Here is a 25,732-nt window from a genome sequence, read left to right as displayed (position 1 = left end):
AAACTGTCGGAACAATATATTAAACACAGTATTTTGCTATGTTCAAAACAATATGTAATGTTATCACGTGGTAACGCAGTGTCGATCCTCGAGTAACGTGTAAGGACAATTCGCCCCAGCGAAGCGATAATCGCTAAATAACGCAATTTGTTCGTAATGAACAGTCAGTAATCATCTTATATTTTTTTTTAAAAACTTCGGACACAAACTTAGGATTCTCTACCGTGTAGAGTTTGAGGGAAGGGATGGATTTAGCTCAGAATTAGATAAAATTAACAGATTAAATCAACTCTTGTTTCGGTCCACGTGATCGATGTTTCTTCAAACTCCCAACTAACTACAATTTCTCCTCCTAAAAACCGAATTCTTAAGGCAACTTATTGCTAAAAGACTGACAGAGTTATCGCCCTTCCCCAAATTCATAGATCAGTACCATACGAATCATACATATTACAATATATGCTACAGCGAAGAAATTTTACTTAGCAAGCCTTGCTGTGTTAACAAAAAATTCTCAGGCAGTAAAAAGATAATCTTTTCAAAACAAACAGCAGTAGCAAATTTAATAAATTTCAAATTAACTGTGGTAACTTAGATTAGTTACAAATATTTCTGTTAACTTTTGGTATTTGTTAAACGAAATTCATGAATAACCTATTTGCAGCTGATATACCACCCTAAATTGTAAACCACTCTCAGGAAGGAAATCAACTTTAAATAATGATAAAAAGCATTTTTTTATAGTTTTAAGTAAGTTTTTGTGATATCTCACTTCAGTATTATTTTTGTTACCAAAGTGAGATCATCTATAGCTGCTTTAGTCAGGCGTGTCATTGCTAATTGTCTGTGATGATTAAATGACAACTTCACGGATCAGTGATCAAAAAACTAACGCCAGAGAAGTCACCTCTGGGCCTAGCTTCTTATCCTTCACTATTACATCCATGGTCTGAATGAGAATTAACAGATTTACACACTGCAGCTGTACTTCCTCAAACCATGGAAGTTCTCTCTGTTTCAACATGTTATGATTTGAACAAATCATGAGACTGGGTGAACTTTTAAAACCGATTAACAAACAAATTGTCAGTTAATTTAATCGTTGGTTCAATGACTTAATTAATGATCTATGATGTATGTATTATCCCTCTAAAAATTCAAAAGATTGTGGAAAACACCATTTTGACTGGCTGTAGTCACTCATTGGTATTAAAGTGATTCATCAAGTCTTTCAACATTAGACAGGTTTGCAGGGAAATATTTCTTTCCGAAATAAATACACAACACCTTGTATCCATCATTGTTTTTGTCATTTTTTATTTAATTCTTATTCAATAAATGTTCAATAAATTTAAAGCAAATTATCACAAAATCTACATGTTACCAATAGTAATATGTCAGAAATAGAGAATGGCAAGTTAGGATGTATAGGAGGTTCTCACCACAAGAGAGATAACTATTTGTTAATATCAGTAGATACACCTTACACAGAAAATATTGCAGTGGTTTCATTATTCATACAAAGAGGTCATCCCTCAATCTTCTCAAAACAGTCCGATCAATTTTCCAAAACTTTTACTTATATGTATTATAACCAGAGAGGAAGCTGGCCTTCCTCCTGTAAGTATACTCAAGCCGTGTATGGTGTAAAGATCAGAATATTGCATACAATTGTGAAAATGTGTGAACAAATTCTCCCATAGTCAGACTTTATTGCCGAGAGATTTATTCTCTTTTGATGATCTGAGAATGTCTATACCAAAAATTTGTTCCAGAAATCAAAACGTATCTATAAATAAGGATTCTCTGTCCACATGGTGGTACCGTTTTTGGCACAATACCTTAATACACCATTACATTGTCTGGATATAATGAACATGGTCACATGTAATAAGTTCCTTTTCTATTAAATAGCATGCATCGACAATGCATAAAGTGCCAGATAATGTGTAAAACACCTGTTGAAAAGCCACCTGTTGATAAAAACACCAGTTAAAAAACTATTGAATGTGTAAAACACATGCTAAAAGTGCGAAACATTTGTAAAACAAGATACAACACTTTTAAAATGTGTGCAACACCCATTAAACATGAAAAACACAGGTAAAACATGAGAAACATGTGTACAACTTGTAATACATTTGTAAAACATGAAATACATGTAATACATTTGTAAAACATGAAATACATTTGTAAAACATGTCAAAAGTATCGGAAGAGGATTTTTAAAAACACAGAAGAAAAACAGTGACAAGTGACCTGCACTTTGACACTCCACATGGATTAAATTTCTATGGCGATCGACACAGACTGGAGCACCATACATATGACTAACAGTTACAATTGTTTGTTTGAAAGTTACAAATTGACTATATCACTTAAAAGTAGAAAACCAGAGTGGATGGTTTAAACCAGATCAGGTAAAGAGATGGAACTGTACTGATAAAATACAACAAAAATGTGGAAAGTCTACAAGATGACTTGCATAATATTCAGATCACTTGGGCTAAAGTAAAACACAGAACATAGATATAAAAAAAATTATGTAAAGTTGCATCACAACATCTGATGATAAAATAGCGTAACACTCATATACTGAATTAAAAATAAAGAATTATTTATATAACACACATGAACAGTAACACACAAGCTCTGCTGCATATATCACTATATATAATTACCAACTAGTGCTAAACGACTTACATACTATATACCTATATATATATAGTCAACACTCTCAAACCTCCTGATTTTGTACGGATTCATTGGAAATCAGGGTGAGAGAGCCCAGACACCCCTACAAATCTACAATGGATTCTCCTATGGCTGATCCATTGTGACCTGCAGGGGTGGATGTTTACACTAGCTGTATACTTGTTTAGGAAAAAATTGAATCCATTTTCACTTTTTTTTCTACTCAAGTATCTTATTTTTGTGTAACTGGACATTCCTACCCAAGGTCAAGGATTTTGTTGGACATTCCAAATCAAGGTCAAGGGTCAATTTGGACACTACCAATCAAAGTCAGGGTCAAATTGGATACTCTTATCTCGTGTCATAGGCCTAACTGAAAGCTCTAAGTAATTTATTCTTAACTTTGTTTTAGTATTACTAACTACTTAATAAATGAACTGCCTAGGATTAGGAACTGGACGGAGATAAGAAGCTTTTGTGGGACTAAATCAGGGTATTCTTTTCACTCATAAAGGTCATGAACTTAAGTACACTGTTTGTGACCTTGACCTTTTGTAATCATTCAACCCAGTTTGTCTTTTACAAAAATAAATCAATATATCTAGTTATGAGAATGTATTGGTTTTTTCCCCTACCCAATTCCACACCTCCAGACTTATTGATGGGTTTAACATCAGTGGTTATCGTAAGTCCAACTATCTCTTATAAAACAAAGTCATGAAAGCTGCAGGTAACACATTAGCCAAATGAACCATATATGCACAATAAGCTGTTTAAAACCACTGATTGGTATTTCACTGTGTTGCTGGAAATCCTGCACATTCTATAATTATTGATTTTTATATGGCCTTGACCCGTAACAGGGTCAAATCAATGACCTTCAACAGTAATTATTTATAGCATGTTACCCTCTGTCACTTTGCAAATATTTGAGTAGTAACTAGGATAAATATATGGTAACAATTTAAAAATTGTAAAATTCAATATATAAGCAGTCGCATATTCTTGCCAACAAAAAAGCAATTACGGTTGACTGCGCTACATGCTACCGTAAAAACAATATTCAATCCAAGATGGCAGATTAGTGGTACAAAGTATGTACACTAGACATGTGATAATGTAAATATTCAATGAGTCTCTATCATCTATATCTGACATGAGATGAGAGTATATTTTGGCACAGTAAATATGTAATGTTCTACTGGACAATTCCTTTATCAAGAGTTAACAAAAATCTATATTGTACTGTAATTGAGTATAAACATTCAAGTAATATTTTACGTCTATTTTCGTTACACAACTCTCGAGAAAAGCAAGTGTATACTTTTACTCATTGACAATATGAATTTACTTCTAAAGTTTGAAAACATCAGATTTCCAACCTTCAGGAGTTTAAATAATCAGCAGACTAACGTTAATCCAGTTTAATCATCGAAGTGCTTCATATTGACAGTAGAAGATAAAAACTATGATTGCTGTTGTAAGGCTGTAAACATATATGTAAACACTATCTGATTTTGAGTATTTTAAATAAGCCTTCATTCCAGTCTTTCTCACGAACTACTGATTTCAAAGATGCACTGACCTTTGACCTCTGAGTTATTAAGATCACACTACAAGCATAAATGCCATCCTGTTGTGACAATTGTAAAATATTGAAGGATGCAAAGGTCATCAACTGTCACGTAAGCCGCCAATAAATTCCAGCCGGGTCCGTTTCCTCTGTGATCGCCAATACTTCTATGAACATCAGTTTTGTTTTCTCTACATGTAACAGTGATGCAGTCATGTAGGTCACACAGAGATTACTGTTCCGATGTCTGTTTGGCCTTGTTGGCCTCATGATTGTGGAGTTTGCGGTAGAAACTCTGTACGTATGTAAATACACATTTCCAGTCGGGGTTCTTCATGCGTACCATGTCTTCTACATCGAGAAGTGGAGCAATGTCTGCTAACTTCCTGTAAAGTATTTTTGTAAAACAGGTTTTAGTCATTGGTTTTTAGTCTCTTATCTCCAGAAAAAAGAAATCTTAATCAAAAACTAAATACAGGGCCATAACTCTGTATAAATTAAGCCACAAAAACGGTTTCTAGGATATGATACTTGGCCATCGGAAGAGTTACTTTCATTCTTGCTTGTAAGTTCAGTAAGAGAAGTAACTACCTATTTTGCTGTGTTTTTTTTTTTTTTTCTTTTCTTTTCTCGCTGGGGCAATTTCAAATACTTCATCAAAATTGCAAATTAAGATTTTAAACAATTTAATAAATAACGTGATAAATTGGAAATAATGATGAAACTCATTAAGATATGAAATTAAAAAAGAACAGCCATTAAAACACTAAGGGGGATAAATCAAACATGACTTCAGTGTGAGCTCATGTTAAGGATGAAGTTCTCACAATGTTTAACAAAAGATACAAGGGTATGATGACAAGATTTAGAAAAAAAGTATCAGTCTTTTTATCAGAATCACTTGATGTACATGTATTCTTTTGACTAGCGACAAAGTGATTTCAGTTAACCCACCAACTTTGCCATGGAGACAGAAATGAAGTATAAAAATATGGCTCAAATTTATGTAGATACTAACTCTGCTGTATCGAACGCAAGGGTAAAGTTGGCCCGTCTGGCTTTGGGGTTCAGCTTGGTGATATCGAATGCATCAGGGTAAAAATTGTGGATCAGGGCACAAAATGCCATCCCATTGTTCCAACTGCTGGAGAAATTTGTCACCTCAATTCCCTAAAATGAAAATATAACAAATTAAATTTTCTAATCATCTTTGTGTTTTTTCAAAACAACTTTCCTATAAATCAAATGATATGATTTTATTAAATTATTTTACCATCTCAGGTGTTACATCACCATGTGAACTATCAATCAGAGAATTAATGTTCAAAGAGATAATTTAGTCTTAATTAAGTAAAGCGTTAAACAGTATAAGTTTTCTGCCAATTCCAATGTGACAGGAAACTGGGTCTTTATCATCACAATCACTATAATGATTGCAATTATTTTGTATTAATAAAACTGATATTATAATAAATTGTATCATGACTTCTAATTTATATTACAAGAAATAAAGTTAACATTGCAGTTGTTACATAAAATCTTCAAATGAAATATCTGTACATTTGTTTGTCAAGCTTGACTCTGAAAAAGAATATTACATTCCTGGCAGCTACCTCTACCATCAAACTACGGAGTACTAAGCTTACTAATCATGCAATTTAAACATCAGCAATCACATATCCATTTCTCCAAAAGCAATTTGCTTTTTTGAAATATTTTTTTTATTTTCCAGCTAATTGCTGAGGTATAATATGATATAAAAATTCCTTTCAGCAGGAATCTGTTAATATTTAAAACATTTGTAAACAATCTGACCCAACAACCATTTGTATAACCCATCAGGGAATTATTTGTTTTCGAAATCCAAAGAACAATCTAGGTCATATTGTTATTGCACATCTGAAGGCAACTTATTTAACAAAGAACCAGCTAGTCTATGTATAGTCTTCTCTGTTGAAGGTTCTGATACAATATTTCTTTGATAAGCAATCTGATAGTATCTTCATACTGAAAACAATATTCATTTAATGATATGTAAGAATAGGTTTTTAATGTAACAAGCTACTATGGATTATCTTTTGATCATCTTCTGTAAATCATTATTCTGAAATACACCAGCCCATTTACTTAACATTATTTCTAAACAGATTGTACTTAAAACAAACAGATACAATGTAAAAGATTGAACCCAGCCTGTTAGGATAGCAAAAGGCATACCATACAACCAATCAAAGTACAGGTGTTTCCTGAAGATTCCAGAAATGAACCTTAACCAGAAATCTACAGATTTAAAGAGAATTATCACATTGTTCCCCCACAATCACTACCTGTAACTTCCACATGAGAATTTGGTGTACATGCAAACAGCGTTTTTTCTGAATAACACCGACAATGCAGCTTTTCATGCGCAGAAAAGTTTGACAGATAAACTATATTATACTAAATCTGGATTAATACTTGTATATCCTTATAAATACTACAGATTTTTTTATAGCAGAAAACTTGGAGGAATCATTTGCTTGTCAACATGCATCAAGCCAACCTTGTAAGAATAACATGCACACCTTAAATATTCCAGGAATGTGTCTATATTTATAACCCCCATTAAAACATGGAAAGCATTTTTTTTACCAACCGACAGTTAAGGTTTGAATTTCTTTTACCAATACTGTTGAATATGGCTACATTGAAAATGTTTTTTTTTTACACTTGGTTTTTATGCAAATCATTCTTAATAAATGAATTATTTACATATTTCAAAATATTTTCTTTAAGATAGTAATGTCAATAAATAAGAAGTTCTATAATATCTGAAGAAGGTGAAGGTGTTGTCATTGAAACATCACACTTAAATTTTCTACTGGTTGAACAACTATTGTAATGAATTATTTGTTAAATATATAAAAAAAAAATCTTTGGGAGATCGTTGTGAAGTTTTTCAGTTCTGTGTATGATTTTAATTTATTTATCGTTAGTTACAATATGATATTTTACATGCAAAATTATTTTCAGCGAGTTTAAGATATCAAAATAAGATAATTATCAAAATGAAGTAGTAGAATTTATTTTAAAAGCAGCGTGAAAATTTCAGAGCAGAGAACACATCAATGGTTGACAAGATAGTGAAAAACCTACAAATCACAATTCATTTCAGTGAGCATGTGCAAACTTAAGTAGTTTTGATTACAGATCAGTACACCACAGCCAAATCACATCTTGTGTCATTCCACTACATAACATAACACCATTCCTGTTATAGATTAAGCCATGCCATTCAGCCACATCCCAGAAGATTATTTTGTCGTAAGTCATGTGACAACATCATCGTTATACTGTAAATGTATCTAATACCACAGACATTTCGAACTTAATGCTTTATTACAGTTTATTTTTAGGATTTTGTGATCACACAAATTCTTTTTCAGTTAATTAAAAAATCAATCAAACTTGAGACTGACACAATTTTTTTTCTCTCAATATAACAATAAAAAATTTTCATTTTTTCTTCTAAAATTAGCCCTTATGGTGTAGTTATCTTTTCATAAGATCTGAAAATTTTTCGTTTTAATTTTTCTCAAAAAATAGCTAATTATTTTTCTTTTCTGAATATAGCCATAATGAAACCTATCTAAAGACAGATCTTTTCTTTTATAAATTAGAATAGATTAAAAAAAAAAACCCCACAAAATCTGGATTTGTGACTTTTTTCTTCCTTTACATATTAGGAGGTGGAAAGTGTAAATGTGTGGATATTGATACATGTTTACAGTGTCGAGTCAGTGTCAATCATGACACCATGACAACAGACAAGGATACCTCATAATGGTTGATTTTAGATTTACACCACTCCAACAACATAGTTTTGATGGCACTGGGACTACGCATGACCTTGCCTCCGCCACCTCCCCCGCGACCTTGAGCCGCCATGAAGCTTGCAGGAGAAAACAGTAGTGTTCATGTGATAATAAGGTGTATAAATAATAATATGCAAAACCAAGAGGTTGACAGAGGTCACATGAGGTCACCAGAGGTCACCTTTGGTCTCCATCTTTGCAGCAACAATTTGCTATTGGATTCAACAACAAAAGTGGGAGTCAAATGTGTAATGCTTGCAGGGTAGAGGTTGAACTTTGACCTCGGCACTTTGATAAGACATTTATTCCTGATAACGTAGAGTTCAAAAGTTGCTTAATCTTAAAATTATTTCTAAAGGAACTTATACAGCCACATTCAGATATCAAACATGATGGCATCTCTATATCAAAAAAATTAGAATTTTAACAAAAACTATCCCGTAGGAAATTTTAATGACCCTTCAGCATTACAGATTTGATAAACAATATAAAACATGCACCCTGAAACAAGAGGTTCCAATAAAGTGAAGCAAAAAAATGGTCTTGTAGAATTTTGTGATGACAGATCTGTAAAAGAAGTAGAAATAATTTTAGTGAATTTTTGACAGCTATCTGGCAGGTTAAAGGTGACTGGACACACAAAGTGGGAAACAAAGCTCATGCAAATGGTTAGCAGGTGGATACGGCAGTATTGATAATGAGCTCAGGTGGACACAACAGTATTGACAATGAGCTCAGGTGGATGTGACTGTACATTTACTGACAATGAGCTCAGGTGGATGTGACTGTACATTTACTGACAATGAGCTCAGGTGGATGTGACTGTACATTTACTGACATCGAACTCAGGTGGATGTGACTGTACATTTACTGACAATGAGCTCAGGTGGATGTGACTGTACATTTACTGACAATGAGCTCAGGTGGATGTGACTGTACATTTACTGACAATGAGCTCAGGTGGATGTGACTGTACATTTACTGACAATGAGCTCAGGTGGATGTGACTGTACATTTACTGACAATGAGCTCAGGTGGATGTGACTGTACATTTACTGACATCGAACTCAGGTGGATGTGATGGTGAATATACTGACAATGAGCACTTGACCATGTGGACATGACAGTGCATGTACATACATAGAGCTGACAGACAGCAGGTCACTAATCCCTACTCAGTGACTGCTTGTTGATATTGAATGGTTGAAGGTGCAATGATAATGACTAGCATGTCAATGGCCACTTCATTAGGGTTTGTCAGAATATCAAAAAAGGATTTTTCAGTTGTGTATCTTTATCTAATTTATTTAAGAAGAAAAAGCAGACTATATGTATATATAGTAAACTGTTAAAATCTAAACTGATATACATAGAAAAAATATGAAATTATGTTGTTAAAAACATAATTGATAAGATTTCCACGGTAATATTAGGTTGTTACTTTCAGTGTTTTGATTATAATGTACCCAGTCATATAAATATGATGTGTAAGTTGTATTTCATAAACTAGACAGAAAATACGAGTACAAAGAAGCTACAATGTAGTGTTGATATGTTTAACTGAAATTGTACTATAAAAACAGCACACATGTTAGCAGGAGATGGATACAAATAATGGTCTGGAAAAAACGGTGAGTGAACACTAACTAGATCCAATAAAAGTAATTTATTGACTCGGTATACCTCATACGCTTCCGTGTTCTTTCTAACAAATGAGAGAATTTCCTGTTTGATAACAGCAGCGTTTCTGCGCATCGTCGTGGCAGCCTTCTTTGCATATGATACAGCCAATAAACCACTGATAGTTAAAAAACACAACAATACATATGTCACACAAACAAAAGGTGTTTAAACTGCCTACAGATTAACAGGTGTCTTATTCAGTCTTTCTCTCCTATGTTTAAATTTCTTTAACTTTCATTTAAAAAAAAACAAAAAACAAAAAAAAAAAAAAAACATCAATACAACTTTTTACTGCAATTTTTGTCTTCAATCTGTAAGCATTTTAAGCAACTGGACATACACAACAAAATTGTTTAGTTACCGGTATTATGCAAAATCAAAACATACATTTTGTACATAGATATAAAACTGACAACTGTATGATATCTTGTATGTATATATACATAACATGATCACTTACTGACATACAAACTACCTTAATATAACATTCACTCCTTGTCAAATCTACATCAAAGGGAAGCAATTTAGGACAAGGGAGACTATTCTATGATATGGAATAATAACTTCTGGCATTTATAGTGATTATTATAAAGTCTGAGTACTTACCATGTGGGTGAAGTGGATAACCCCAACATTAATGACACTCAGGACAAAGGGGAATAAGGGGGACTTAAGTCTAGCATCAAGGACACTCAAGACTAAGGGGACTTAACTCTAAGATCAAGGACACTCAGGACTAAAGGGACTTAACTCTAAGATCAAGGACACTCAGGACTAAAGGGACTTAACTCTAAGATCAAGGACACTCAGGACTAAGGGAACTTAACTCTAAGATCAATGACACTCGGGATTAAAGGGACTTTAGACTAAGATCAAGGACACTCGGGACTAAGGGGACTTAAGTCAAGCATCAAGGGCATTCTGGACTAAGGGGACTTAACTCTAGAATCAAGAGTTAATTATTAGTTTATTAACAGCTTTTACATTCATTATTACTACCCTTTGGCCTTTCAGAAAGGTTTGGTTTCATATTGTTTAACATCCTACAGAACATGAATGACACTCTAAATTCATTGGAATTAATTTTAATCTTTAGGGTGTTTATGTGAAGAGGAAAATCTCTAGGACAGAAAAAATGTTGATAGGTGTTGATTCCAGAGTCAAGAGCGATAAGTTAATAGAGTGATAATCTCAGGTCCAATAAGTATTAAGGGTGATTAGCTTAGAGTAGGGGAGACAACTCAACTTTCACTGAAAGTTCATGGACATTAATTCCATTGTCAAGTGTGATTAACTTAGGGTTGGGGAGACAACTCAGCATCCATTAAAAATTCATCATCATTAATTTTTCTAGACTTAACTATAACATATATGTCTATACTTTTTACAAATTGTGGTACAATATCTATCGCAATTGAGGAATTCTATTTTGACATTATTTTTATGTCTGTTGGTGTGGCAGGACACATTGTGTGAGGCTTTTGTTTGCAATTTGGGATATTTCCCTCTAATTTTAAGTGATAGTGACATTTGAAAGAAAATATCTTTCTTACATGCATGTCTATGGGTGTTGATCCCCGGGTCTGGAGTAATTAGCCCAGGGGAAGGGAGATAACTCTAGGTTCCAGGAAAGTCTACGGATGCTAACTCAAGTTTAAGGGAGATAACTCTTTAACTTCATTGGTTTTTAGTGTAAGGTTAAGTTGAATACTCCCCTAAAATCTTATAAACTAAGACATAGCACAGATGAATAAAGTCTGCACTCCAGTTAGAAGATAATGAGATCTTCTGATAATAAGAATGAGGTTCAATATTACTGTTCAATAAATACATGCGCAGTAATAATAACAATCTAATGACTAAGAACAATTTAAATGATATTGTGTGATAGAATGTTCAAACACTGCATTGATATTCATCACACAAAAATGATTTCAGGAAACAGGTTTCAAAATTATTTATTTAGAATAGAGAGTAAAAACAGAGGCAAAATTAAAGTAAAAACCTATATGTATTAATGTCGATTGCAACATGTTTATAAGATGATCACATCAAATTTCATCATCTAATGCCAAACATAGAAGATGAGATATGTGAGCAGAATTGAATGGTTTCCTTCTGTATGTGAAACCCATTTCCTGATATTAAAGAAACAAAATTAGTCAAATCCAAAATTGATAAACAAAAATAATCAGGTTTGTAGCATTTTATCTTTATATTTAATTTAGCATGCTTATTTATAGTCAAGGAAACAGATATATACTTCATTGGTTTCACACAAAACATAACAAATATTATAGTAGACTACTATCATACTTTATAAACAATGCATGTATTAAGCACTTTTACTTCTGATAATGTCAAATTTAATAAATGGAATATTGTAGTTAAGCAAATTAATTAAATGACAAGAATTTAATCCAAATTCCTTGCAAATTTAATTTATAAAATTTCACAAAAAAAGACAATGAAAAACTTGCTTCTTTTGAATTGTAACTGGCATTGCCTGCAAAGACTTATCCAAGTCTAAATACTTACTTTGGTCGACTACCACCAGGGGGAGCTGATGCAGAATCCATCTTTTTAAATGCAGCCATTGCACCACCAGCTCCTGGTTTCGCTGAAAGGGGGAGGATGAAATTAAAATAGATTTACACAAAATGTCAATACATATGTAACATATGAACACCAAGAACAATGTATTTCATTTCACTTTTTTTTTAAACTGCATGAAACACATCTGGTGTGTTGTTTATCATTCCTTTACAATGTAAAGAAAATAAATCCAGACAGAGTTTTTAAAATCCATTAATAAAAGCCACTCTCTTTATATATAGATCATTTCAAGATGTTTCTAAAGCTGAAATTTCTAATAGGATCCTTGGCTGATACACATAAAATTAATTAATTGTCCCTGCTTACGTTACAGAATATAATCAACACTATCTCTCTTCTGTACACGACGTGTAAATACGAAAGCAAGCAGCCACCAATATTCACCTGCCAATACACTTATGTTTCCTCCGCGTGATTCACGGAACTACTTTTGGATACTAGATAATTTTCTATAAATTGATTCCATTGATATTGCATGTATTGTGCGTACAAGATACTCAAACATAACAGACTTTTTCATCCTTCAAACATTAGAGAGTTCCTAAGATTGCATACAGATGGTGTTTATTATTGAAGAACATTTTTGTGAACTTCTGTTAACAATCTTACGGTGCATATTTGAAATAGCAGAAATATCTTATAAAAACAGATATTTATGCGAGCAGCTTTTTACTTGAAGACATAGACACAATCATATGGCAGCTCAGTCATAGTAAGATGGCTTTTAATGGCCTTCAGAATCTTACAGAAACTTTAAGGAAAGTTGGACTATTGCCAGAGGGTTGATTCAATTAAGCTAAAACAAAACTTTCCATTTTTTGTTTAACAAAGTTAACTCACAACAGCCAACTCCCTTAGTTCTAGTAGGAATTACCTCCCTTACACCACTCTTCACTTACATTTCTCAGGGTAGCCAATCGTAATTCATGCATGTATTATCAACAATTCTAGCTAAAAATCTGTATCCAAATCATGCAAAGAAGCATGCATTCATGTCAGTATATATTGCTGCTGACAATACTTATCATTAGTTTAAGTCGGTATATTATATGTCAGGCAGTTGTTGAAGTTTCTAATCTAGTGTTAGAATAACATGCAAGAATGAGACATTTATTTTGTAGATGTAGAAAGTGACATCTTTAAATTTTCATTCACTTCAGTGATCAGTAATGAAATGCTATAAATATATAAACTCACTCCAGTATTACCTCTGATGTGAAGTATTACCAAAACTGTTCTTAGTTCATTTTGACTTTAAATCAGTTGGGAGATAAGAAGCTTATCTTTGTAAAATAATTCCTTTTATCCGTGAGTATATCAACTATTCACATGACATTTTTATCTTTTTAATTGTTTACCTGTTGAAATCCTAGTAAGTATATGTAAGGAGTCTATATCTAGAATAAGTTATATCATATCATATCATTTCCGTGGTAACAGTGTGTGAGAGTTAGTTGTTAGTCGTAAGTTATATTGTATCATTTCCATGGTAACAGTGTGTGAGAGTTGTTAGCCATATATACTTTGTCATGCTGAGTGTTATATACTATTAAGCTTTGGAGTGACTGGTTTTGATGTCACAAGGACGAGAGGATAATATGATAGATGAGATCTATAAAATGTGAACCAAAGTCAAGGGCAGATAACTGTGTTTATAATAGGCTCTCACTGGCAATGGTTAAAGAAAGAGAACGATGTCTGGAAGTTTAGAAGAAAATGAGCATGATGAGATGAATGAATATTTGATCAAAGGAAAACATTAATTTTCATAAAAATTTAACAGCAAGTTTACAGATTGGGAAAATAAATGACAGGTGGAGGATAACAGGGTAATGTATTTGTATATATTGAAAAACTTTCATCTAAAATCAGCAGTAAAAATTTGCAGTAAAGGTTTGCAACAGTCGATGAAAAAAACTGGTGATTATAGGAGATAAACTTTATCAAGTTCGCTATAACTGGAAATAGAATTGGTTCAGAAAAGGGAGATAACTTGTTAGTAGGAGATGGGATGTTTATCACCACCTTAAGCAAGTGTACATGATAGGGAGCAAGGTGTTGATAGGAAATTCTACCTCCCCAAGCTTCAGATTTCTGGGATGTGTGTGTGACTCCATCTCGACTGCTCCAGCTCTCGGTTTTCACCGATATTTTACCCTCGGTTCCGATGCAAGATGCATTTTTAAGTTGCTCTGTCAAAAATTTGGCAGCTTGTTCTAGACAGTGAATGGAATGAAATGAATGGATTTTCTATTAGAACCAAACGCCAAAATTAAATACATTGTAACACAAAACATTAATTCTAAAATGCAAATATAACCACATGTTACTTTATAAAAGGTATTAGCAAAAAACACAAAAATCATTGTAAATAAATTGTAAACTTAAGTGTGTAACAAAAATTGTGAAAACATATGAAAGCAACATAAAGAAATAAAATGGCTTCAAATTAGAAAACATGAAAATTGATCTGAAAGGAGGGATAAGAAATAAAATTCCAGGACAATCACAAAAACATTTCAAAAGACACAAAGTTATGATCACTGCATTAAGTCCTAGAGGTCACAGGGGTCATAGGGGTCATAACCTTACAACAAACGGGGTTGCTGCATCCATAGTGTACATTCACAAATAATTCACATAAATCATAATTTGAGGAGACAAATGCAAAAAAAACTTGCAACTTCTCTCATCACAAAATCTTCAAAGATGCAATTTGTTATTTCTAAACTCATATCATCTTGCAATTATCATACATAGATTTTTAAGGTGAAAGGTTAAATTGAATAAATCTATTAATTTTTTTTATCATTGCAATGGTTACTTAATTTAAAAATTTGTTGAAAAAATAACCAGGTGCAAACACCGAAAGCACCAAGGGAGATAACAAAGATTTTATGTCATGACAACATGCCAGAATACTCAGATATTCTCTAACCTTATTTTCCAAAAGATGTTTTAGCTTGAGGAGATTTGTGATAAGACGCAATATGTAGACATGTTCACTATTATAAAGCAATAAATCAAAAACCCCTCTCCCCTCCTCGTCTTCATTTCCCTCTCCCTTCCTCGTCTTCATTTCCCTCTCCCATCACCCCTTTCTATTCTCTATCATTTTTCTCGTTTAGTTACACCCATCCCACTGTAATGAGACATTCTTACTATAGATGTTATTATGGTAAAAAAATATCAATTCTGGCAAAACACACCATTCCTAACCTTTTTTTCCAGGAGAGCTCTAAAGGGAGCGAGCCTGCCATTACCTTGCTAACATATTTGTATCTATATTGATGGCTCACATCATCAACGGGACAGAACAGCCACGCATTTCTTACAAATTTTTGTGTAACTCTATTCATGCAATCTTATAGCCAGGTGGCTAATAGTTTCATTAACATACATGAAAGTGGTAACCATGGAAACAGCATAAACACAGATCCACCAATCTTCAGAAAATATGCAAGGAAATTCAATTCATTTGTGGAAGGGAGTTGGTGGAGGGTATAAATACAATGGAATCCATCGTGCTTGTAATCAAACATGCATTAATACTCCTCACTGACACCTGTAACAGAGATTTTCATTGGCTGCGGAAATAAACCAGTGTATGTGACGCTTACCTGCTGAAGGCTTAGCACCATAAGCAACGCCTCCGAACCCTGCACTTGTTTCTGTTTTTTTAATAACGGTTGTTCTTGTTCCCCCTAAGAAGCAACGATAATGAAGGAAGCAATCAAGCATGGAGTCTAGAAGCTTCATATAAAGCAAGCAGCAAAGAAATCTACATATATGGTATCTGTGATATCTGGTCAAAATCTTGAAAAAGTTATCATCCAAAATTTCTTTTTTTCATTTGAAATTCTTAATATCAACGGAAAAATAAACAAATTCTATAAATTCTTTAGACAAATTTACTTTTATGGTTTATTGAAACTCCTTGAAAATTAAACATACAAGCAGGATACTTTTTAATTTCTAAATTTGTGAAAAAAAAAAGATGATTGTTGTTAAGAATGTGTTACTTCATGTGTAATTGTATGTCAAACACAACCGTATTTTTCTAATTTCCATTTAATTACTTGCAGTCAGAATGTGACCAGATTTCACTGTAAAGTAGAACCTCAACATCAATTGAAATATCTTTAACTTCTAGTGAAAATGAACTTCGAATGCAAAACTGCATCAAAAGACCACAGAATTAGAGTAAGAACAATTTCGATAGCTCGAGGTGATAATTGAGGTTCAGTGTTGAACAGTATCTACACTAGAATATACATCTATGTTTATACAAGTCAATACATGTATACATTATAGCACACACAGGATACTACCAGTATGTGAGAAAAACAATACTACCACATCCGATGTATTACAAGAAAGGATAGTATGAGATTTAGTGAACATTTGTCAGGTTTGGCAGCAAATTTCTAGGATTTTAATCTCCAAGGAAATGGAGAGCCTAAAGTTGTCTCCTAGAATCCTGAATGGAAGAAAAATGAGGTAAAAATAGGTATGACTTCAGGATTTCTGAGATTATCCTAACCTCCAAGATAAGGGGAGATAACCTAGGAGAAACTCTTGACTGGACAATTCTTCACAGAGACCTTAGAATCTGGTATTCAGTCTGGTTCTAGTTTCTTAATATCATTTAAGTTATTTTAAAGATTTATTTTGTTTTTGTTTGTTTGTTTGTTTTTTCAATAATTTTTTCTTTCATATCATGTGCTGCTGGATACAATTTCAGAAAAGAAAAAGAATTTTTTTGTTTTTTAATCATAAATTTACAGCTTATAACATAAGTTTAACTATGCAAGTAGGATGAGACAGGGTGTATAGCTTTAGCCAGTTCTAAGCAGACCCTTCCAGTAAATTTTGATAAAAATCCATATATATATATACACCAGACAAGTCCTTTGGTAATATGACTGTCTGGTGTCAAGGACAAAACATCCCTGGACTAATCACACTATCAAATCATTAGCCTCATGATCAGCAATGATACCAGATACAATGATCAACTTAGTCAACTGATCTGGATAATTCTCAGGCAAGGATGTCTAGTTATTGGGGAAATATTGAGATCAGGAAAGTCAATATGTCCAATATGTATATAGGTAGTTTATAGAATAAGCAGAAAGGAGCACACACAGTATATATAACTAGGATATATATAACATAACAGCCAAAGATAGATATAGATGTACATAGATCATATGCAGAATATCTGTACCTAGCAGGATATAGGATGCACTTTACCCAGCAGCAAGCTAGTGTCACCCAATGCTATCACCCAGCAGGCCATCAAATATACTATCACCCAGCTGATTATATAACACACTACCACCCAGCAGGCCATATAATGTACTATCACCCAGCAGACCATATAATGTACTATCACCCAGCAGGACATATAATGTACTATCACCCAGCAGGACATGTGATTTATTATCACCCAGCAGTCCATATAATGTACTATCAAACAGCAGGCCATATAATGTACTATCACCCAGCAGGACATGTGATTTATTATCACCCAGCAGTCCATATAATGTACTATCACCCAGCAGACCATATAATGTACTATCACCCAGCTGATTATATAATAAACTACCACCCAGCAGGACATCTGATTTACTATCACCCAGCAGGACATATAATGTACTATCACCCAGCAGGACATATAATGTACTATCACCCAGCAGGACATGTGATTTATTATCACCCAGCTGATTATATAACAAACTACCACCCAGCAGGCCATATAATGTACTATCACCCAGCAGACCATATAATGTACTATCACCCAGCTGATTATATAATAAACTACCACCCAGCAGGACATGTGATTTACTATCACCCAGCAGGACATATAATGTACTATCACCCAGCAGGACATATAATGTACTATCACCCAGCAGGACATGTGATTTATTATCACCCAGCAGGACATATAATGTACTACCACCCAGCAGGCCATATAATGTACTATCACCCAGCAGGCCATATAATGTACTATCACCCAGCAGGACATGTGATTTATTATCACCCAGCAGGACATATAATGTACTACCACCCAGCAGGCCATATAATGTACTATCACCCAGCAGGCCATATAATGTACTATCACCCAGCAGGACATATAATGTACTATCACCCAGCAGGACATATAATGTACTATCACCCAGCAGGACATATAATGTACTATCACCCAGCAGGACATATAATGTACTATCGCCCAGCAGGACATATAATGTACTATCACCCAGCAGGCCATATAATGTACTATCACCCAGCAGGCCATATAATGTACTATCACCCAGCAGGACATATAATGTACTATCACCCAGCAGGACATATAATGTACTATCACCCAGCAGGACATATAATGTACTATCACCCAGCAGGACATATAATGTACTATCACCCAGCAGGACATATAATGTACTATCACCCAGGACATATAATGTACTATCACCCAGCAGGACATATAATGTACTATCACCCAGCAGGACATATAATGTACTATCACCCAGCAGGACATATAATGTACTATCACCCAGCAGGACATATAATGTACTATCACCCAGCAGGACATATAATGTACTATCACCCAGCAGGACATATAATGTACTATCACCCAGCAGGACATATAATGTACTATCACCCAGCAGGCCATATAATGTACTATCACCCAGCAGGACATATAATGTACTATCACCCAGCAGGACATATAATGTACTATCACCCAGCAGGACATATAATGTACTATCGCCCAGCAGGACATATAATGTACTATCACCCAGCAGGACATATAATGTACTATCACCCAGCAGGACATATAATGTACTATCACCCAGCAGGACATATAATGTACTATCACCCAGCAGGACATATAATGTACTATCACCCAGCAGGACATATAATGTACTATCACCCAGCAGGACATATAATGTACTATCACCCAGCAGGCCATATAATGTACTATCACCCAGCAGGACATATAATGTACTATCAAACAGCAGGACATATAATGTACTATCACCCAGCAGGACATATAATGTACTATCACCCAGCAGGACATATAATGTACTATCACCCAGCAGGACATATAATGTACTATCAAACAGCAGGACATATAATGTACTATCACCCAGCAGGCCATATAATGTACTATCAAACAGCAGGACATATAATGTACTATCACCCAGCAGGCCATATAATGTACTATCACCCAGCAGGACATATAATGTACTATCAAACAGCAGGCCATATAATGTACTATCACCCAGCAGGACATATAATGTACTATCAAACAGCAGGCCATATAATGTACTATCACCCAGCAGGACATGTGATTTATTATCACCCAGCAGTCCATATAATGTACTATCACCCAGCAGGACATATAATGTACTATCACCCAGCTGATTATATAACAAACTACCACCCAGCAGGCCATATGATATACTACAACCCAGCCTTAATCTATTGTCCCCAAGGTAACCAACCAATTGGTGGACATGTCACAGACTACAATCACTCCTTGGTAGTTTAATATTTGCTGGCATGCTGTAAAATGTATTATCCCCAAATAAGTTGATAAATTCATTGACTGCAATGTGGTAGCAGCCAACTGACTCACCTAACTTCACCTATCCAGCTTGTGCCCATTGGCACATAAGCCAACTGACCAATGTTACCAAATGCTGTTACCCCGGAGGATCTCTAAAATACTATCACCCAGGTATTAATACCAATGCCAACACCCTACAGGGTATATGATGAACTATTACCAAACTGACTAACACACCAGCTGTTCTAGCTAGAACTCAAGAGCACCAAAGAACCAGATCCTGAACACCAAAATACCTTATACAAAATGCAAACCGATCTGTAACACAGGAAAAGCTACAATATAGTTTTACTAATCACACAAGACAACACACCTGGTATTTCCTCTGTTTTGGAGACGGTGGATGTGGTGGTTGTACCCTTTTTTGCAAGGTCATCATACACGGCCAGTGTTCTTGCCTTGTCTTCATCAGCACGACGTATCTTCTCCTTAAGACTTGCCTCTGATGCCTGCAGTGTCTTATTGTGCTGTTCAGATGCTGTTTTGGCCATCTTGTCAAACTCGGCCAGTGTTTTAGCCTTCTGTTTGTCTGCTTGTTCATGTCTGCGTTTGATGATGTCTTCGTTTTCTTTCTCTCGCTGGATTCTGCGTGCTTCAATTTCCTCTGTGATACACAAAAAGAAGTAAATTTAGGAGATGACGTTATCATTGCTGACTGACAAGCCATTATATACTGATTTGACAAAAGTTGGAAGACAAAGTTGGTATTTGATCTAAAGCTGAAGATGTTGATAGCTAAGATCATGTTTCAAACATTATATGAATCAGCAACTTCATGTTTAACATCTAACTACTTACTATTTTTAATTTCACGCAGCTCTCTCATCCTGGTCCGAATTCTCTTCCTCTCCTCAAAGTCCTCAGTCTTGGAGAGCTGTTGATGAGAACAGAGGAAGGATAATCATCAGGTTGGATAGAATCATGTGACTGTCTATGGCTATATATTTATCATCATGTGACTGGCTTAATTTTGTCATGTGACTGTGTCTCTGACAATATATTATCATGTGATATCAGCAGAAAACACTTCATTTTTAAATTTGTATGTTAGACAAGCCAGGCTTCACAAAAATTTCAGGTACATAAAATGTCTAGGCTGTACTTACAGTGTACAAAGTCAGATGTCATTCTAAGTATGGCCTGTACATACAATATACAAAGTCTGATGTCATTCTGGGCTGTACTTAAGTATACAAAGTCAGATGTCATTCTAAGTCTGGGCTGTACTTAAGTATACAAAGTCAGATGTCATTCTAAGTCTGCGCTGTACATACAGTATACAAAGTCTGATGTCATTCTAAGTCTGGGCTGTACTTCAGTATACAAAGTCTGATGTCATTCTAAGTCTGGGCTGTACTTAAGTATACAAAGTCAGATGTCATTCTAAGTCTGGGCTGTACATACAGTATACAAAGTCTGATGTCATTCTAAGTCTGAGCTGTACATACAGTATACAAAGTCTGATGTCATTCTAAGTCTGAGCTCTACATACAGTATACAAAGTCTGATGTCATTCTAAGTCTGGGCTGTACATACAGTATACAAAGTCTGATGTCATTCTAAGTCTGAGCTGTACATACAGTATACAAAGTCTGATGTCATTCTAAGTCTGAGCTGTACATACAGTATACAAAGTCTGATGTCATTCTAAGTCTGAGCTGTACATACAGAATACAAAGTCTGATGTCATTCTAAGTCTGGGCTGTACATACAGTATACAAAGTCTGATGTCATTCTAAGTCTGGGCTGTACATACAGTATACAAAGTCTGATGTCATTCTAAGTCTGAGCTGTACATACAGTATACAAAGTCTGATGTCATTCTAAGTCTGAGCTGTACATACAGTATACAAAGTCTGATGTCATTCTAAGTCTGAGCTGTACATACAGAATACAAAGTCTGATGTCATTCTAAGTCTGGGCTGTACATACAGTATACAAAGTCTGATGTCATTCTAAGTCTGAGCTGTACATACAGTATACAAAGTCTGATGTCATTCTAAGTCTGGGCTGTACATACAGTATACAAAGTCTGATGTCATTCTAAGTCTGAGCTGTACATACAGTATACAAAGTCTGATGTCATTCTAAGTCTGAGCTGTACATACAGTATACAAAGTCTGATGTCATTCTAAGTCTGAGCTGTACATACAGAATACAAAGTCTGATGTCATTCTAAGTCTGGGCTGTACATACAGTATACAAAGTCTGATGTCATTCTAAGTCTGAGCTGTACATACAGTATACAAAGTCTGATGTCATTCTAAGTCTGGGCTGTACATACAGTATACAAAGTCTGATGTCATTCTAAGTCTGGGCTGTACATACAGTATACAAAGTCTGATGTCATTCTAAGTCTGAGCTCTACATACAGTATACAAAGTCTGATGTCATTCTAAGCAAGAGCAGTACATTTCAACTTTCCCCTCAGTAATTGCCATACATCATATCAATAAAATTGATATAAAATTTTACCAAGTTGAACAAATAAAAGCATGCCTTCAGGTAGAACCCTGTGTTTATATTGTAATAAATGTCCATATTTGTGGATTATTCTTGTGCATTGCTGCTTGTCATGGCCTTTTAAATGTTCAGAACTCAAATGAATATTTTCAGAAGTCAATCTAACACATTATAATAAGGATATTATCAATATAAATCCCAAGATTTATAGAATTTCAGAAGAAACAAAATTTTCTGATGAGATGTAGTGTTTCTTAACCAACCAAACATGGTGATGTACGCAGGACAATTTGTATAACCTTACGACATGTACCAATCTGGGAACAAATTATGACAGGCTTTCTTCAACATATACACATTGTGCATTGAATCTATGACATCACTGATGTATTGTTATTATTTAGCATCAGGATCAGGAATGACAACACTAATACTTAACACTTGTGTAATGTTTTTTATCTTCTTTCTAGTATATTTGTATCAATTTTCTTTTTTCTTCTCCCTCTAATAAGTGTTATGTAAGAATATCATCACCAAATTGTCTTACATAATAATATGGTAATTATTTGTTACAGAACCCCGGTAAATCGTGGACGTTTTAGCATCAGTTAATCCTGTAGTGGCCGTTACAATGTATCGCTTAATTACCTGTGACAGGGGTATTAGAACAGTTAAGTGTTGAACGGCAAAATATCCACCTCAATATTCTGCTGTCAACAAAAATCACCACTACCTACATCACACTACCTAAACCACAGACATTCATGTTGTCGGAGATGTAACATACAAAATACAGTAAATTCCATGGTAGTGATTCTGCTCATTCCTTACTAAACACAATGTTCCTGATATACCAACAGACATACATGCTTTAATGATCAGGAGGGTACAATAGTATGTGTTTGACAGTCTTCATCATGAACATACTACAAATAACACCCTAATCTTATTTTTAGACCGCAACATCTGAAGAAAATATCAACACACTGAAGAAGAACACAAGAATTAATCATATATTTATTCCCACGGATACAAAAATACATATTCACTCCACAAAAATCTGTGTTTTTTCGTTGTTATATATACATCCTGAAAGTTACAGTTGAGTAGCACACTAATGAAAATCTGTGATATGTAATATAAGCAGAGATGAACCGACCAAATCAGATATGTTGTTATGTTGAATAAGGGGGAAAAATTGTACTCTGTTAATGAGTATATCACAAAATCTAGTCTGCAGGGCGGCTTGTCAAACAATATTTTCTGTAGCAAAATGTAGGAATGTACAGGATATTACATTCCAAGTATTCCTGTGTTATCATCAGCAAAGGAAATGCTATAATGAAGTTTCTTAGAGATAATAACTTATAATAGCCAGGGGAGGTAATCCAGTTTTATGTTAAGGGTAGAAATCCTGTGTAACACTCAGGGTAGATAATCCAGTATTATACCCAGGGGAGGTAATCTTGTATTATACTTGGGAAGGTTATTCCTGTACTAGACGGATGGGATTTAATCCAGTATTATAATAAGGGGAGGTAACCTGTATTATACAATGTACTCAGGGGCAGTAATCATGTATTAACCTCAAGAGAAGATAATGTCTTATACTATGGCAGGTAATTCTGTATTATACTTGGAGTAGGTAATTGTGTACAATATTCAGGGGAGGTAAACTTGTATCAAACTCAGGGGAGGTAATCCTGTGATATACTAAATGGGGGTGGGGGCAGGGGGGTATGAGGGCAGGGGAACCTTGTATTATGCTTGGAGGAGGTAATCGTGTAATATACTGAATGGAGTGGGAGGGGGGAACCCTGTATTATACTCGGAGGAGGTTATTGTGTACAATATTCAGAGGAGGTAAACTTGTATTAAACTCAGGGGAGGTAATCCTGTGATATACTCAACGGGGGTTGGGGATCCTTTATTATACTTGGGAGAGGTGATCATTGTGCAATGTCAACTGACACTGATAAAAGTACTGCTGGCTTCTATTCATTACATACTGTCTACTCTCCTGACTATGACGTCGGTTAGGAAGCAAATTCCCAGTGTTTACTTAGAATACTGTAGGTACCAGATTTGTTCCAAGCATTAATACATAGTTATATAAGTCCACTTGACTTTGTAGTAAGACATGTAGGGGGAGCTGAAGTAATAGTAGACACAAGGCCTCAGATTCCAACCCTCAAGTTGATGTCTCAACCCCCAATCACTGACAAGAGAACTGGTTGGTAAAAGTACAGCTTCAAAGCTAAGGCAAAAACTAATGGGTAAGGGTAACAATGAGAGACAGGTTTACCTTACTGACTAATGTATATACAGGGCAAATGGTAAAATCTTTACCACAGAATATATAGAATGACTTAGAAAGAAAAAGCAAAACAGATCTATGATGTAGAACAAAAGTTTTGTGAAATGCCAAGCAATGCTGAAAAAATGCCAACATTAACCAAAAATGTCATAAAAAACCAACTGTTCAACATGCCTTTCATTCCTGTAGTCCAACCATAAAACCTATTTGCCACATTAACCATGACTACTGGTGAATTTGTACCGTGAAAATCTTGGCTGATTCATTTATCAGAGATAGCTATCATCACTATGGCAACAAGACTGAATAATGTTCCAACTGCAGGCACCAATCTAATGGCCAACAGACAACACAAGATGGCTGACAGACAATCTCCGAGGCCTTTGATGTATAACAAACCGGAATACCACACAGAACAAAATAATGGATAGGCCTATCTTATACCATAGTGATGTCTGGTGAAGAGAAATGTTTTTAAAACGGAAAATACAGAAAATGAGTTTCTGATCAAGTCTTAGTTTAATTCAGAATAAAAGTTCGAACAATTAATAAGACTTCACCTCTGTGATGTTCAGACATTAGTGGTATTACACAGTGGTGGAATGGCTGTGCAGGTGGATAACACACTACACTTTGAGGGAAAATATGTTCACTGCCAGTGTTAGATCCCCTGATCAGACACAAAATTAAAGCCTATGGGTGTCTCTGGCCTATCCATGTACGTCAAAGTCGCCATGGAGTCCTCCTGCTTCTAGAATCTTAAATTGGTTGATCTCTTTGATATGTCTGATTGCTTTGAAACATACAAAGGGGAGGTAATTCTTTACCAAAACCTTTGGGCTGGTTAGTCAGTCTAAAGTTAACTTTACGTAATCCAGTCTTTTAGATTTACACTCCTT

General features: G+C 34.7%; 1 protein-coding gene across 5 annotated transcripts in view; it reads right to left on the bottom strand.

The window, feature by feature from the left end:
• Positions 1-1,300: 1,300 nt before the first annotated feature.
• LOC132553875 (smoothelin-like) overlaps positions 1,301-25,732 on the bottom strand; it is a 40,158-nt gene continuing 15,726 nt past the window's right edge. For 3 of the 5 annotated variants that reach the window (XM_060218157.1, XM_060218155.1, XM_060218156.1), the window contains exons 3-10: positions 20,852-20,927; positions 20,367-20,657; positions 16,041-16,124; positions 14,496-14,636; positions 12,343-12,424; positions 8,084-8,198; positions 5,286-5,437; positions 1,301-4,653 (exon numbers count right to left, since the gene is read on the bottom strand). In XM_060218157.1, the coding sequence (XP_060074140.1) occupies positions 4,500-4,653; positions 5,286-5,437; positions 8,084-8,198; positions 12,343-12,424; positions 14,496-14,636; positions 16,041-16,124; positions 20,367-20,657; positions 20,852-20,927 (1,095 nt within the window). In that variant the 3' untranslated portion in view covers positions 1,301-4,499. The remainder of the gene's footprint in view (positions 4,654-5,285; positions 5,438-8,083; positions 8,199-12,342; positions 12,425-14,495; positions 14,637-16,040; positions 16,125-20,366; positions 20,658-20,851; positions 20,928-25,732) is intronic. The other 2 variants (XM_060218158.1, XM_060218159.1) reach the window with 2 other exon arrangements.

This window comes from Ylistrum balloti, unplaced genomic scaffold (assembly GCF_031769215.1).
Source record: "Ylistrum balloti isolate Yb309-2 unplaced genomic scaffold, AGI_CSIRO_Ybal_v1 Utg370362, whole genome shotgun sequence".
Lineage (NCBI taxonomy): Eukaryota > Metazoa > Mollusca > Bivalvia > Pectinida > Pectinidae > Ylistrum > Ylistrum balloti.
This window is presented reverse-complemented; position numbering and strand designations above follow the sequence as displayed.